Source organism: Brachyhypopomus gauderio, chromosome 6 (genome assembly GCF_052324685.1).
Source record: "Brachyhypopomus gauderio isolate BG-103 chromosome 6, BGAUD_0.2, whole genome shotgun sequence".
NCBI classification, from domain to species: Eukaryota; Metazoa; Chordata; class Actinopteri; order Gymnotiformes; family Hypopomidae; genus Brachyhypopomus; species Brachyhypopomus gauderio.
Window position 1 is genome coordinate 17221251 of NC_135216.1, and position 16922 is coordinate 17238172.

A 16922-nucleotide genomic window follows, 5' to 3' on the forward strand; every position below is an offset into this window, starting at 1 on the left:
TGTTGCTTACTAGTAATGAACGAATTATAAGTGATAAGCTTTCAAAGACTCTACATAATTTTCATGAATGCAGAATCTCACAGTTCTTGAGTATTGTGAATACATTTACATTTAGTTTTGTGTAGCCCTCAGTGTAAACCACAGGGCAATTAAATAAATCAAAACGTAACAAAGTTCCTGCAGTACTAGAGACACATGTGACAATATGAGTTATCTATTTCTGAAAAGGACTTCACTGGACCAATGACAAGCTGCAAAGAAGTAAAGCACTACCTGTAAATCACAGCACTTTTACCAAGATCGCCATGCTCACAAAGTACTTGTAGAAAACCAGCACTTATCCATTATAGAATGCACAGCCTTGTGAAAATGAGACCATGCAATTAACCATTGTATTTTTTTCCAGTTCTCCCAATATTATTCTCTACATACAATACACATCTACCACTTCACTAGGCCAATGCCCAATCTTAAGGGTGCATTTTACAGATGGAAGCTCACACATAAGGCACCCGGTTTCTTCATGAGCATAGGTGTCCTCCATATTATTTGGACAGTGAACCATTAACACGGCAGTGACACTGATACTGTAGTGGCATGGCGGTGGGTGTTGTGAGAACGGATAAGTCATGGTAGTGTTGGTGGAGTGTGTACATGTGTGTGTCTCACTACCTGGCCCTCCAGCTACTGTGCTCAGGTGAGAGTATAGAGGATAACAAAAGCAGTGCAGGACATCTCACAGGTTCTAATCTTTAATTGTAATTGTAAATATGTTTAAAACAAATCAACAGTATACTCATTTGCATTTCACACTTTTATACACCATGCTGCACATACCATCAGAGTAAGCTTCAGTAGTACGCATAAGAGACGTAATTCAACACATCTGCTACCAATTAGGTCCCTCGGCCATCAAGATGAATGAAGATGGTGTGTTGAATATTCATTCAGGGTGCAGGCCCTGGGTGAATGGCTGAGACTGGCTGGGCTACATGAAAGCCCAATAATGTGATGGAAAGGCAATTTGAAGCAGCTCTCCATCTTTCTCTATGACCTTTTCCTAGATGTGTGTAATGTATGTGTGTCTCCCGGCACGGTAAATAATGCGCTGGCGGAATCCAGGACCTGTCAGTTCACCTGTGTTCAGCGCCGAGCCCCACACTGTCCAATCAGCAGCAGGCGAAGGGGAGATTGATGTCCAAATTCGGCTCAGTCCACCCACAAAAACATCACCCCGGTGTCTTGAAATATGGAGCCCATTATCCCCCCACCTCCAACTCCTCCAAAATACACCAGATATTCCATTGGTTTCATCGGGTGGTGCTGATGGATGGAGGACCATTTAATGAGCAATTGCTGTTGCAAGGCAAAATGGGGCAAAAGGTGTGTAGAGAAATGTGAAAGAAACACATTTGAATGAAGTCCTGTCCATACATAGTACTGTTGTAGTGACAGATCTAACAGTAGCAGCCCATGTCATTTTAGGGGTTTAATGCATCCAAAAACTCTTTTTAAGTGACATTTTAACCACCAAGTTAGTGAATTCTCATATGCCACAAATCCATCTCTAGAACCTTCAGAGAAGACTAAGCTTCTGAATAATTGATGGAACCCTGTTTAAGAACCGCAGACATAAAAGTCTTGTAACATGCTCCCAGGTGTTAGGAACCTCAAGAGTAACAAGGCACTTTTTAGGATTGTTGATGTTTTCTGGAACAATCTTCCCATTTTCTCCTTCCTTGTTCTTCTCGTCTCCTGTGATGCCTGAGGAGATGAATAATAAAGATATTTCACAATGGTGACAAAGTCTACTAAACCAGGGCCCAACAGCGTCCATTTTGGTGGCTCGTTTGGTGAGCTTGTCGTCCGGCACGCACTTTACCTGCTAAGAATAGACGAGGAACTGCAGCTGTTCCTCCTGAATCTCATTTACCTGCTGTCAAGGCCCAGCTCTGAGACCACCAAGGTAATTAATAGAGGACCCGTCTTCCGAAACTGCCCCTTCATCCACTTTCTCAATGGGCAGTGGGGAAGCATGACAGGGCTAGTGGTTTTAGGGACACGCTCCCACCAAGCCCTGCATTTTGTGGGAAAATGTGAAGAGTGCTACAGCCAGTTTGTGGAGGAATAATATTAAACACGTACATCCACTGAAAGGCTGTCAAAGTTGCTTTATTTATTAAGTTATGTAACTTTTTATTTTTTTTATTTTAGGTTCACGCGTGTGTTCATTGAACCATGTGAAAAACTTCATGGCAATACAATTTCAAAAGTCTCCATAATGTTTCGAACCTAAAAATGCATTCTTCAGGAACTGTAAAAAGATGGAGAATTCTTCTTTAAAAACTTCCAATTGTGAAGCTGAGCTTTGGTAGCTGAAATACACTGTATGCTCAAAAGAATGTGGACACCTGCTGATCACACATATATGAGCCTGTTGGACATAACAAAGCCATGTGAATTATTTATGGAGTGTTCCCCAGCCATTACGGCTGTAACAGCCTCCAATCTTCTGGGAAGAAAGCCTGACTTGTAATCAATGTTCCATTTCATCCCAAAGGTGTTGTGTGGGTTTTAGGTCGGTGCTCTGTGCACAACCTCAGACATCCATCCTCCACAAACTGTGCTGTCGGCAGTCTACAAAACCCTAAAATCCAGATTCGTATATTCATCACTGCAGAGAACATGGATTCACTGCTCCAGAGTCCAGTGGTCCATGTGTTGTGTGTGTTATGCCACTTCATCCTGTGCCTGGCTGTGCACATATTGTTCATAGGCTTTACATGCAGCTGCTTGGCCATGTAAAACCCATTTTATGAAGCTCCTAAACCACAACTCTTGTGGTGACGTTGCTTACAGACGTACTGTGGAACCCTTTGTGAGTGATGCAGCAGATCACTATATATAGTGAATATTCCGTTAGTTGACCACTCCATGGCTGAACCGCTTTTGCTTGTGAACACTTTCCTTTTTACAATAATAGCTGACTGAGGTTGACCAGACCAGAGACTAACATCACAGACATTTCACAAACTGACATGAAACAAATGTGGTATCCCATCACAAAGCCCTTTCAGCATAATCCTGCTTGATCTTACACACCTGTTAGCGGTGGGTGTGGCTGAAACACCTCAACTCGATAATTAGTGGGTGTCCACATCGCCACATTCCTTTGGCCATTCAGTAGCTATTTTTATGTGCTTTGATATCCTATATTGTGTAAAGTAGAAACGATTACATAAATATTCACACTTATTTTCAGTTTAATTCTTGTGTGTCTGTGGATGAATAAAGTTGACAGAAACTTTATGACAGAAAAAAAGTCATTGGAATTAAAGGATCTATTTTAATTTTCGACGAGTACGGGGAGTGAAGGCGATTATGCTGCACTCTACATTTGGATTCCTGTCACCGCTGGCTTCTCCGGGGCTTAGCGAGTGTCACTGCATGTTCCATTAAAAACCGAAAGTCATTAAAAAGGCAGCGTTCCTGAAAGCACAGAACGACACAAGACACCAGCCTCACCCTGAGTTTGAGAACACTCCCACTGACACAGCTAAAGCTTTGAGTCTCCATGCAGAAATGAACATTTGAAAAGAGAATTAAACAAACATGATCAACATTAACATGGTGTTACGTTTCAGAAGAAAAACCACAAGGTTAAGTCATTCTTAACACTGAAAAATCAGATGCAGTTTGAATGCATCAGATATTCTAGTGTCATTTACATCTCTTCACTTTCTTTTTTACTACATTAATCATTATATCCATATATACTCACATGTGTAAAATCAATCATATTACTCCACAAATCATGAAGACATTTTAAATAACTTTTTAATAACTACTACATTTAATAACTACATTTATTAAAAATAAGAACTGAAATACAGCTATATCACATTTACATAAGAGTTTATACCGATTGTTATGACACTTGCAGTGGAGCTCTGGTGCACCTGCCTCTGTCAACAGTTCTTAAAATGTCTCTGAAACATCACCTATACCTCACTGAGCAGAGAGAACACAAATACATAAAGCACACCCATCTATAGTTCAGTATTTCAGACTGAAAACTAAGCCTAGGAATATTAACTCTTTAATAAGTTGTCGATAAGAATTCAGATTAACTGGGGATCCACCCAAATTGGCAGGAGAAATGGATTCACTTGAATTACTTCAATGGTTATTAATTCAGCCTCAAATCATGAAAGTCAAAAATTCAACAATGTAGTGATTTCTAGTCTACAGGTAATTATAATTCTTCTCTTGAATCATAAATGTTGCAGCTAACCCTAACCCTAGGTATGGAGTTAACTAAAATTGCTATAGTAAAGCAAATGTAGAAACATAACCAAACAAAATGAACCCAAATGAGTTTCACGAAGGACCAAGCATGGCTAAACAGAATCAAGGAAGAAAAGAACAAAAAGGGAGAATTGTTTAAATAACCTGTGAGTGTAATTGACCGGCGGAATAGACTGCAGTAGCAAACCAAACAACAATCAACAAAAGGAAAAACTTACTACTCAAACAAGATTCGTGATGAACTGAGCACGACTAAAAAAATAACAGGAAGACTTCCAAGGAAATGGAAGAGTATTGCTAGGCAACCTGAAGGGTGACTAGTGAGCAGCACTGAACAGAAGAAGGAAGGGTGAAGTTAACTGATCCACTTTTGATATAGAAACATTCAATTAACTATTGATACCAATTAGTAATGTAAAAGAATTGAAAATGTCCCAATGACTCTTTGGGCATGACCATGTCAACCCATATGGAGGACACAGAGAGAGTCTGTCACCAGTCATCTTGCTGGTTCAGTCCTGTGCAAGCGCTGTAGGCCCATGACAACGAAGCAACCGGGCTTTCTTGATCCGTGTGATTGGATTTCCGGAGCTGGCTCGGTTGGAATAGTCAGAGGTCTTTCTGGGTAGGCGTTTCAGAAGCAGGAGTCTTGGCATCGGTGGCTATGTGGCCCGTTCTTACATTTGATGATTATTTTAGAATAGTTCATCTCGCCAACCATACGATAAAACTCCAGTCTCATTCAACATAGCAAGGTGCTTGAGCATTAAAACAAAATAAAATGAAACAACATGAAACTTGTGTCTGTTTAATCCCTCAGCGAGAGATTATCGGCTTAATTAAAAAAAATGTAAGTCTCGACTTCTTCTCACAGATGTCTTTCTCCTCATGCCTTGCAGTCTAGAGATCTCACACTCCACTCCCCTGTGTGTCTTTCTCGCATGTTCTCCTCTTCCACTCTACACTGACTACAGGGGTCTTTATCAGATGTACACCGGGGAAAGGGCATAACTTGGATCATGTATATTCAACAGCCATTTAGAAATTATTCTTGTAAGGCATTCTATAAGGTTCACCACGAGTCAGTAAAACTAAAGAAAATCATATATTTCTTAAACTATTTCATATCTAATTGGCTTAGAATTAAGTTTTCAAACAGTATCAAACCCTAAGCTGGGTGAAGTGACTTGATTTAATTTATTTCCTACTTTCTTGAAGTTACAAATTTCTGACTTCAATATATTTTTTCGAATTGGTTCATATAAGATTTCTAGAGAACACGGTTATGATTGGTTAACAATATGTTAACAATAAACATGAAGTAAGCAACACAAGTGAACTGATTCAGATTAATTATGCAAATTAATGATGATCAAGTAGTAAAAAAATATTGAGACAATGGACAATTATCAAATAGAAGCAAACATCACAATTTGTAGATTATATTAAAATCGCCACACATTACTGGTTAATTCCACCATTTATTGAAAAGAAAGTCCATTCTGACGAAAGTCATGAGTCTTATCAGAAGAATAAGTTGTAGTCTACCTTAGAAAACAGAGGTTGAGACTACTGTCCAGCAAGCAAGATTATGTCTTAGCACAGATCGAAGTCTATAAGAACATTGTATGAACACTGAAGAAGAGAACTATCCACAGTGTCTCTATATCTGACCGCCCAGATGAATGCAAGACCTTGGTCAGTCAGGTTAACAAGAGCACAACGGTCAATGAATGAGATAAAGAGTTCCTTTGTGGAGATGGGAAACATTACAGAAAAACCATCAGTGCAACACTCCACCCTTACGGTAGAGTGGCTAGATGAAAGCCATTCCTTACTAAAAAGCCCATTAACACACATGCAGTATGCTAAAAGGCATCTGTACAACTCTCAGACCATATAGAAACAAGATCCTCTGGTCTAATGAAATGAAGATTGGCCACAATTCCCAGTATGTATAGAGGAAACCAGGCACTGAGAATCACCTCATTAGTACCCTTCCTACAGTCAAACACAGTGGAGGCAGAACCATGCTGTAGGGATGCTTTTCTGTGACAAGGACTGGGAGACTAGTCAAGAAAAGGGGAAGACAGATGCAGGGGAAAAAAGTAAAGCAATACTGGGTGAAAACCTTTTCCAAAGTGCCCCAAACTCCAGGCTGGGGTTTACACTTGACCTGAAGCATACAACAGCATGAGAACACTGGAGCAATATCAGGAACATTATTAAGCATGAAGTGAACAGTCAGCTGCTGACGTTGAGGTGTTGAAAACAGGGAAAATGGACAAGCATAAGGATCCGACCAGCTTTGACAGGGGCCAAATTGTTATGACTATGCGACTGGCTCAGGGCATCTCCAAAATGGCAGGTCTTGTGCGGTGTAGTGCTGGTATATAGGAATATAAAGAATTTAAACTTTTAATGTATTGCTGTATCAACATATTGTACACAGCCCTAGTTAGTACCTATGTCAACACTGTTGCAGGCCAAATATTCTGCTATATGACAATAATAATCTCTAATAGCAGTCGCCCCTGTAAGTAAGGGCAATGCACTCTGTCATGGTGCACAAACTCAGGAATCGTTTGAGAAACATGACAAGAGTTCAAGGTGTTGACTTGGCCTCCAAATTCCCCAGATCTCAATCTGGTCGATTATCTGTGGGATGTGCTGAAAGTCCTAGCCAGAAAGGCCAGGATTTTGCTCAAGCTTGCTAGATTTTCTAATTAGCAATCCAGGTAAAATTAGTGGAATCAACACAATCCAGGAAGCCTGAGCAAAATCCTGGTGAGGACTTTTAATTGCGGCACCTGGAATTGACAGCACTTATATATATATATATAAGCACTTTGCACTTTGCTTGCACAGCTGATGAAAGACCTCCATCCTGTTTCTCTGGAAACTTTGTGTACTTCACTACAATTTTTTTATATCTCTACATCTCCACGTATCTTCCCCAAGTACACTGCACTATATATTCCCTCTCCTTTCTCTGTTATTGTATGTGCACACACACCACCAGAGCACTAAAAGCACAACTGGAATCTAATAAACGCATATGATTATTAGATTGCATAGGAGAAAAGGTTATTAAACCCCAAATATTTTCTCTCATGCATGATCAATTTTATTGATATCCTTTCCAACCGGGGCCAATCTGTGACATGTAGCTGTGTAAAGACCTCAGCCCATAATCACAACACAGTCCTTTTGGAGAACCGTTACTGCACAGCCACACATATCATATTTGGCTCAGTCAATAAAGATGAATCTGACTTATATTCTCACTGGTGCTCTTTGTAATTAGACTGCCATCTCAATAATAACCTAACTACTGCACTCACGTCCTGCCCTTCCCATGTCATCTCTCTTGATGATTCTGTCCATTTGGCAAGTAAATAATTAAAGTCCCTGACTAATTCACTGGATAATCAATCAATAGTAGAATAGAGCCATGACAAGTTACTTTTGGGTCTGTGCAAATCCTCCTGAATGTTTAATATTTCAGTACATAAACAAAAGCCCTCAAAGAATAATTTGAATTTAACACAGCAGGCGAGCCCAGTTGATCAGGAGACACAATGACAGCCGCTGTCACAAGTTAATCAGCTACTTTTAATTTAGAGAATCGTACCTGCGAATGTGTGATGGGCATTTTAAAAATAATTTCCGAAGATCAAGTACTGTGCTTTAATGATCTTAATAAATTCTCTCTTCAGTCATCATGGGAACTGCCTGGACTATTACTGTCACGGAGACCCCTGGCCCCACCCGCCTGGCCCCACACCCCTGCCACAAGCATGTACATGACGGAGCAGGAGCGTTGCAGCTGGAAAGAGAAAAGACGACAAAGTAAACAAAGAGCAGGTCTAATAATAGCTTTGTTTAGCCCTGTAATTAGTGTAATAAGAGAGATAGAGAAGCAGAAGCTCCACTGAGGCAGGATGGGGAATCCGCCCATCCTGCCGAGAGTAAGGAGCCTGCTCGGAGAGCTCGTCACCACGCCGCCTGCTCCCGCGCTCAGAGCACGCGGGCCGTGGAGCTGAGGGACGTGGCACCAGCGCCGGTGCTGTTTGCCCGTAATGAGGGGGTCGGCTGACAGGGACAGTGCAAAGGGAGCAGACTTTGATTACACACCTCCACCAGCTCCCTCTCATACTTGGACTGACCAACAAACTAATCAGCTGGGCTGTCATGACTGTCATCTCTGGCCTCACTAATGGTACAATGGCTGGTGCGCGGAGCAGTCAGGCTGTTTATTTATGCCACTGTGAAACATGGTATTATTCCTGAGGAGATGCTCCACTGAGAAGTTAGGGACGAGGCCACATGTGTAAACGCTATTTAAAGGCCTTTGTGTGCCCTGACAGCGCCCTTGCTAAAGCCTTTTTTTGTGCGTGTTCCTGTTCACACTAACAAAGAAAAGCTTTGGTAACAGTGTTGTCAGTTAATGTTGTGCTGCTACGTCGCTCCACCTCATCCCCTGGCACAGAGCAGACGCAGGCAGCACTACACCACACGCTGCATGCGCACTTTTCCAGGGTGAGGCAGTTCGATGAAGGGGGGAGTGGGGGATGTGGGCTGCATCATTCTGGCAACGTTTGTGTGGCCAACATGTTTATTTCATGGTGGGAATGCCAAGCCCGGACTTCCTGGAACTGAAATCTGCAAGGTCAGCCTATAGGGCCAGGGTGTTGTTCCTTTCTATTCCTCCCTCTTTCTCTCTCTCTCCATCTTTCTCTCTCTCCCTGAGCACAGGCGCGTGCTCTTCATCACACACTCCCCTCAGTGGGCTTACAGCCACCTCCACTTGCCCGGTTCTCCATCAGGCTGCCAGAGCTCCAGCTAACTCACTGAACCAGCCTGTGTGCATTTCCAAGGTTAGACCCACAGTCCCATTGACATTGTATCACAGGACAACTGGATTGAAGTCTTTTAACCTCATGGTGTTAAATGGTGCAATGCCTTAAGCAGTCTTGGATGCTTATACTAATGTTAGCTTCTCTCTCTCGTTTTTCTTTTTAGCAGACATGCAAAACTAGGTTATTTTGCAGCTGTTTTGAACGGACTGTCACACCGTTCATTTATCAAAATGTCCTGGTTTTGATGTTCTGTTGTGATGTCAGGTTTAACATTTGGATATTAAGGCCAAATGTGTTTATCACAGTCTTGGAATGGCGATGACATCCATTCGAAGTGGATGATTTAGAAAGAGCTTAAATTATATAGCACCTATTTCCCCAAAGCAGACTTCCTACAACCATGTTAAATAATAAATGAAGGTTTTGCAGAACATAACACAGCCCTGCATGCTCATGTTAATTTTATTAAGTGTGTGAAAGGATTTCAATTCAATTTTAATACATTTCCATTCAAGGTTACTGGATACCAAATGAAATAAGCATATATTTATTTGTATAATCTACATAACTCCCATAAAGGACTTGGCCAGTACACACTGGCTTTAGGCTTTAGGCACTGAAAACCAGCACAAACTGGAACTCATCAACTAAAAAAAGGTTGATTTTGATTCTGTAGTCATTTCGAATAAATATTTTCTCTGATGAACTCTGTAATAACAGTGATTCTGATGTGAGGAACCCGGTAATAGTGATTCTGATGGGAGGAACCCTGTAATAGTGATTCTGATGGGAGGAACCCTGTAATAGTGATTCTGATGTGAGGAACCCTGTAATAGTGATTCTGATGTGAGCAAACCGTAAAAATGATTCTGATGTGAGCAATCCTGTAAAATGATTCTGATGTGAGCAAAACTGAAAATTAATTCTGATGTGAGGTAATCTGTAATAGTGATTCTTATGTGAGCAACCCTGTAAAAATGATTCTAATGTGAACAACACTGTAAAGTGATTCTGACATGAAGAACCCTGTAATGGTGATTCTGACGTGAGGAACCCTATAATAATGATTGTGACATGAAGAACCCTGTAATGGTGATTCTAACATGAGGAACCCTGTAATAACGATTCTGACATGAGGAAGCCTGTAATGGTGATTCTGATATGAGGAACCCTGTAATAACAGTGATTCTGACATGAAGAACTCTGTAATGGTGATTCTGATGTGAGGAACCCTGTAATAACAGTGATTCTGACTTAGGCATTGTGTTAAGCTCATTGAACATGACAGTGCTATCTGTAAGGCTGCACAGCACTCTAGTGGTCAAGAAGGGAAAACATGTGTTTGTGTGTGCGCGTGTGTACACTTGCCTGCTTAGATGTGTGTTTTTGCGTAGGCATGTGCTTGTATTGATAGGGAGTTAGACTTATTTCATGGATGAGCCCCTCACAGTCGTATCCAGATGGCAGTAATTTTCATTACTTGTATTGTTGAGTTCCACTTAAGTCATGAATCTAGTCTTACAAATCAATAAGATTTCCTTTCCTAAGGGCCCGAGACACAATTTATCCTTGCGATGTGATGAATATAACACTCCATTCAGATAGTATCAAAGACACTGATTATCTCTTTCTTGTGACATAAACAGGCACAGATATGCATCACAGATCTTCACCAAAGAAGGAAGGAACTTTTCATAATGGGTAGATAATTACTTTTACTATATATCCAGCATTCACAACATCCACTATTCACTGCTGTATATCAGTGAGTTTGAGTGTTTGAGTAAAAAGGTTACTGTCCTCACAGCTGATGTCTCACATGAGTATTGGTATGATCCTGGAAACAACTGACCAAGAAGAATCCCAGATTAACCGCCACCTGTCCTTCATCCTGGGCGCCCTGCAGTCATAGAACCTTTGGTTTGGGAAGAACTACTTTCAAAGAGCTTTATGGTCCAGGCAACAATAATGTAACATCACACAGACTAGCTGCCAGGATTTCGCACATCAGTCTCCACCACGTCCTAGGTCAATGGCGTATGACAAGGCTTTAAAGAACCCGTACAGCTGCAACCTTCGGTTCGCGCTAATTTCGCACGCCTTTGACTCGTGTCTCAGGAGTGTGAATAATTACTTGCCACGGCTATGGGACAAAAGCTCTTTAATCAGGCCAATTCAAGTCATGTCGCCACTGTCGAGTGAATTTGCAACGTCCATCATGCCTGTATAATCCTCTCCTCATTAGAAAAGCTGGCTGGAGAAAAGGCAGACTGAGCAGCTGCTTTTGAGGGGAAAGCCGGAACAAAAGAGTGAAGGTATGTGGCTCAGTGCGTCACTAACACTGGGGGAAGAAACGTCTTTTTAATTAAAACCTGCCAGCCAATCAGCCTTATCTCGCTGCTGTGGGAGTAGAAAAAATGGGCCTGAACACCACAGTCGTTTCCAGCGGAACATAAAACAGATATTAAAGTGATAGGCCTCTTCTGCACACTGTGCTCATGAACAATGTGTGTGTTTGTTCTTTGCTTTGATTAGGCACGATAGACAGTGCTCTCTGCCTGCTGCCCTTAAAAAAGCATCATATTGGGCCGTCGGCGCTGTGCTGCGGCTCAGAGAGCTCAGCGTCGTATTTTCTGTGGGCGCACGTCCGTTTAACCTGGTGCTAACAGCTGCCAGCCCGATTGCCTAACCATCTCACTGACAGAAAATAGGTGGTTTGAGATTCACTCTGCCTCAACGGTCTCATGTTGGTTAATAACAACACTGTCCAACCCTACTGCAAATGGTCCATTAGGGTTGAACAGAAGTGGTGCGTTTTATCTGGAAATCCCACTAACTGATTTGGCTTGGCAAATGTACCCAGGGGAGTTTGATGTTATTATGCGAGGCTGATACAATTATTCTGCATTTACTTTAATTGATATCACTAATCATTGGGACATTGAGAGTATGACGATGATAGATGATCAATTACACAAGGGAGCTCGGCTACTCGTGCATGGGACGCTCTAAGTAGCTTTCAGTGTGTTGGACGTGACCCTTCCGTCACCCTTTTCCTTGCCAGCTCCTTAATATGCTGATGGATTGCTCATCTTTGTTGTCTTTGACATGTTTGGCTTGGCTCATCTCTAAAAGGTCTTTGGCTTGTTGGAAAACCTTATCCTGGAAACGAATACATCTACCAGACCAACGTCTCAACTGTGCAATGTGGCAGACACATCTCTTCATGTCATAATGGGGAATACGAACCACTCCATTACACACGCACACAAATCACTATCACAGACTGATTGGAGTAACTGCTGCTGCACTGAAGCCCTGCACAACCATATCCGACCAACCCGAGGAGGATGTACCAGTGTTGCAAAACTGTCTCAGTGAAGAAAGGCCATGTGCTTGTTACAAATGAAAACGACCCACAATGCGCCTCATGGACCTTTTAAAGAAATTGCATGGGAGCATGGGCTACAGAGCTCTGGGCCACAGGGAATATCAATACATGGGTAGTAATCAAGGTGAACGACTTTCACCCAGCGGAGCCCGTTTGTTTCTAGAGAGAAAGGGGAACTGGAGTGAAAACAGAAAGACTGGGAACATGAATGAATATGTAAGAAAGATCACAGATTCCTGTCTTTTTAAAAAGCATCTACTAGTGTTACAATCAATATTGGATAATGTAACAAATTGTACAGAAGTTTCATAACAACTGCATTAAAACTATTTCATTCTAATATGAAAGACTGCAGTAAATACATGATTGAAAGCATAAATATCACCCACAGTGCTGCATTTACTCTTAGTGTTGATTTATGTCCAGCTGGACTTAATACTTAAATACTGTAGATGTCAACACAGTGGTTCTTTCTCTACAGAGCATTGGAGATCTATTACTCATACTTTAGATCACTCTCTGACATCTGATTAGACTTGATTATCTGCTGCAGTATTTTGTAAAACAAGGAAGAGGCTTGTGCTACAAAGCAGAGTTAAAGCAGTCATCTGTCACACTCGGGCAGACTACATACCACCGGGGCAAGAGAACGGGACTGACAGGTGGAGACGGCGAGCGAGAGGAGAGACCTGCCATGGTTAGGCGGATGAAAGGAGAAGCGGGAGCAATGAAAGTGCAGACATGGCACCTTCTTTCAGGTGGATGAGCGAGTCAGATCCTCCAGAATAAGCCCAGCGGAGCAGTGGCAGCCCGGTGCCCTCTGAACATGACACAGTCTGTCAAACGAGCCAGGCTTGGAGAGGTGTGACACAGCCACAGAAGCCCATCTGACAGGACAAGGCAGGCAGAGTACCTGACAAAAAGAGCTTCTTAAAGGCTAACCTCTCAGACATTTCATTCTTATTAAGTGTTTTTAGTTTCGACTGACAAAGGACATTTAGTAGCACAGAAGTCTTTTTTTCAAGTCTCTATCCACAGAATGCACATCAGGTTTTTGAGACAAAAAATATGTCTCAAAAATGGGTCTCAAATATGTCTCATATAGTTTCACCTCTACCTTTAAATGCTGCAACTGATAAACAAATCTCTCATATGCCAGCAAACAGAAAAATCTTAAAAACAATGTTATGCTAAAGATGGCTTTCCTTTACATAGCACTACAATATATTTTCAAACTAGAAATGAAGTAAAAAACAAAACCTAAAAATATGAAAACCTGGCACTGACAGAAGGAGACCCACAATTAAATGCTTAAGGGAGCAGCAAAGTAATTATTCCCTTCAGCCGTCAGAAAATCTGCAGTTTCCCACTTCATTTAAGCATAAATAACTCTGAAATAATATGGCATATTTCATAACATGAGACAGCCCCAACTGTACAGTCAAAAGAGAAATATATTGTGCTGTGAGAAACGTTGCATTATTTTTTCAGAATCGGAAGCAGAAAGACAACAGATCTCCACTGCACAAAGATTCTTCAATTACAGGCTTCTTACATTCTAAGGGGTTTTTATGGTTTTACCCTGTAGCCTGGAAAAGGTCAAACTGTCACTGAGAGATTAAAAGTTCACTAACACAGTTACTGTCGTAGCCCCAGTGCAAAGGTGCATATTTAACCTCTTTCTCAGACACATTTGACCATTAAGCCTAAAAACCCATTCCAGTCTAAGTATTTACAACTTGGATCAATTTTGTTCATTATTAATGATGTTTTAAATATTTATTGGTTTAAACAAATATAAATATTTAATTTGGGGTGCCCATGTACAAAATACATTATACATTTTACTGCCATACTCAATGTTCACATGGCAAAAAAACCTTTCTACAGCCATTCATGTGTTTTCAGCCATTCATGTGTTTTTTTTTATTACTTTTCATCAAGCCTGTAGTGCCATTTGTGGCACCCACTCAGCAAAGGGCTATGTTTATAAAACATGCCACTATACTACCTTCAAAACAAATGTTTATTTAATCATTAATTTTCAGGGATTTCTGAATATAGTTTGGATAATAAATGTTGTCATTGAAGAAGTGCAAGTATAATTATTTATTTATATTTTATACTTATAATTACACTGGGTCAATTATATTGAAGTGCTTTCTCCACTTACGTGATGAGTGCTTGTGAAGTTGTTAAAGGACCATCACTTAAAAGTATATAAAAGTATGACTATAAAGAATATAAAAGTATGAATATTTTTACTACATACACTCTGTGAAGCAAATTTAATGAAACGTGGAATTAACAACTTTTACTGTGTCAGATTTTTAGGTACAATTTTGCTCACTGAGAAACAAATAAAGTTGTATCCAAACATCATGACCTCAAAAAAGCTCAAAGTGTACTCAAAGGCTCCAGACTCAAATCACAGACTCGGTGAAAACTAATGTACAAAATCATTTCCATTTTCTACTCGACTCTAGACTAATTATGTAACCGTTAACGTTACATGCAATGCTCAAGGCTCTCCATAACAATCTTTCTCATCTTTCCAGTCCAGTGAATACCAGTCCTGAATAGCATCACCACATATTAACTTATTTATGGAGATATGTCATTTGCCCCATGTAATTAAAATTCTAGCTGACAAAATAACAGATGCAATAATGATAAAATATAAGTCACCGTTATTAGATAACTAAGGTAACATTATTTTAAAAACAACATATAGGCCTAACGCGCACACTATCGTCATAACGCTTTAACCTCAGCGCGCATGCGCGACATCTTGAGCGGAAGTAATGCTGGTGTGTGTACAGATTCGCTGATTTACAAACCATCGGTCGAAAGAACACCTGAAACTTTCTTTTTAAGCACAACCTGATTGTTGCTAGACCGGCAGGTGGAAGCGACGGTAAGATAAATTTCACTATTTCCATCACACTTTGTTTAATATTAGCTAAAATAAGGTGTAAATTCTGCACACCGCCAGTTTTGTACATACTCGGTGGGGAGCCACGGTGTTTCCTTTGCCCTGCACCGGGTCTACACGCACCTCGCTGGGGTGGAAATAGGGCCCAGTCTGCCTACTAATACTACAGTACTATTCGGGGGATGTATACAGGGAATACAACGTTGGTGTATGAAGTTAGCGTAATAGGCTAGTTTTGATAGCCTTGTAGGCTAACCATGTCCTCAGGTGCCACATCCAGCCGGTACAGCCACTGTATGTTTATGCACAAGCGCAAGAGAGAAAATAAAGGTTCATACTTGCCTCACAGTGGACATTTACTGCTTGCATGTCCTTGCATTAAAATAAGGGAAGCATTGTCATGAGTGATACGAACAGGACAGAGTGCGATTTTTAGCAGTACAGTTTCCATGGTGGCGTTAGTGGAGTAATGCAGCCACCAGGTTCCCTGGCACAAGGAGGCTGCACCAGGGACTCGCCTGCTCTTAACGTCACGTTTCTCTGTGCTTTTAGGTGACCGCATTCTCCATGGCCTTTCAACCACTCATCAGAACAAGACTGAAAGAAAAAGCAATAAATGGAATATCAACTCAGGTTGTTTGCAGCGAGTTCAGCAACTACATCTTCGTTGTAGTTACACAGTACGGGAAGATCGGCACGCTCGTGTCCGTCACGCCTGACGCGCGCGCCAGTGACGTCAGCAGCCCCTTCTTCACCACCAAGGTGCTGCTCGGGAAGGACGAGGTACACGTTAATAACCGCGCCAACGCAGTTCCTTTGAGCGATGTAAAGCGTCTCGGGGCTCATGTTTCCCGTCTTCTCTTTTCACAGGCTCTCACGCACGTCGTGGCCAAAAATGTGGCGGCGTTTGTTTCCCAAGAAGCGGGAAACCGCCCTGTCCTTTTGGGGCTCGCGCTTAAAGACTGCAGCGCCGAGAATCTCACAGTTATGAAAGATATGATCAAAAGTTGCCAAGTATGGTGACCAGAAGAACTTTCTACAATTACTGACAGACGAAATGCTGCACAGACCCAAATGCTACATGTGAAAAGTCTATTTTTTATTTTGCTGTTATACGTTTCCTACATTGGTCCTATTCTAGTTATGTCTGTTAATAAAAACAAAAAGTATTTCCCTCCAGGAAAATGAGTGTCACTGTTGAACGTGAGAATGGTGTTGATGGCTATTAGAAAAATGTTATTCATGTATTTACAGCTGTATTCTTTTTTGTTTTTTGTTTGTTTTTTTTGCCTTACCGATTTTTATTAAACTGTTTTGACATTTCTAAATAAAGTTTTTTAATCCAATTTCTTGGGAGCCTCATGTGCACCTGTACAAATGAGAGCACGTGATGAAGACCTGCCGCCGTTAGGTAACGTGATCTGGG

At 41.2% G+C, this 16922-nt stretch overlaps 1 protein-coding gene and 1 long non-coding RNA gene across 2 annotated transcripts; one reads left to right on the forward strand and one right to left on the reverse strand.

The window, feature by feature from the left end:
* Positions 1-739: 739 nt before the first annotated feature.
* Positions 740-16049, reverse strand: LOC143517094 (uncharacterized). The gene is made up of 2 exons (XR_013131843.1): positions 15839-16049; positions 740-1764 (listed from the first exon to the last, which is right to left on the reverse strand). It is a non-coding gene; the product is annotated as an uncharacterized LOC143517094 (long non-coding RNA).
* A 14-nt stretch (positions 16050-16063) lies between these two features.
* Positions 16064-16842, forward strand: psmg3 (proteasome (prosome, macropain) assembly chaperone 3). Its single transcript, XM_077009224.1, has 2 exons — positions 16064-16279; positions 16367-16842. Exons 1-2 carry the CDS (start codon positions 16064-16066, stop codon positions 16517-16519), a joined length of 369 nt encoding a protein of 122 aa, XP_076865339.1. The 3' UTR covers positions 16520-16842.
* Positions 16843-16922: the final 80 nt, after the last annotated feature.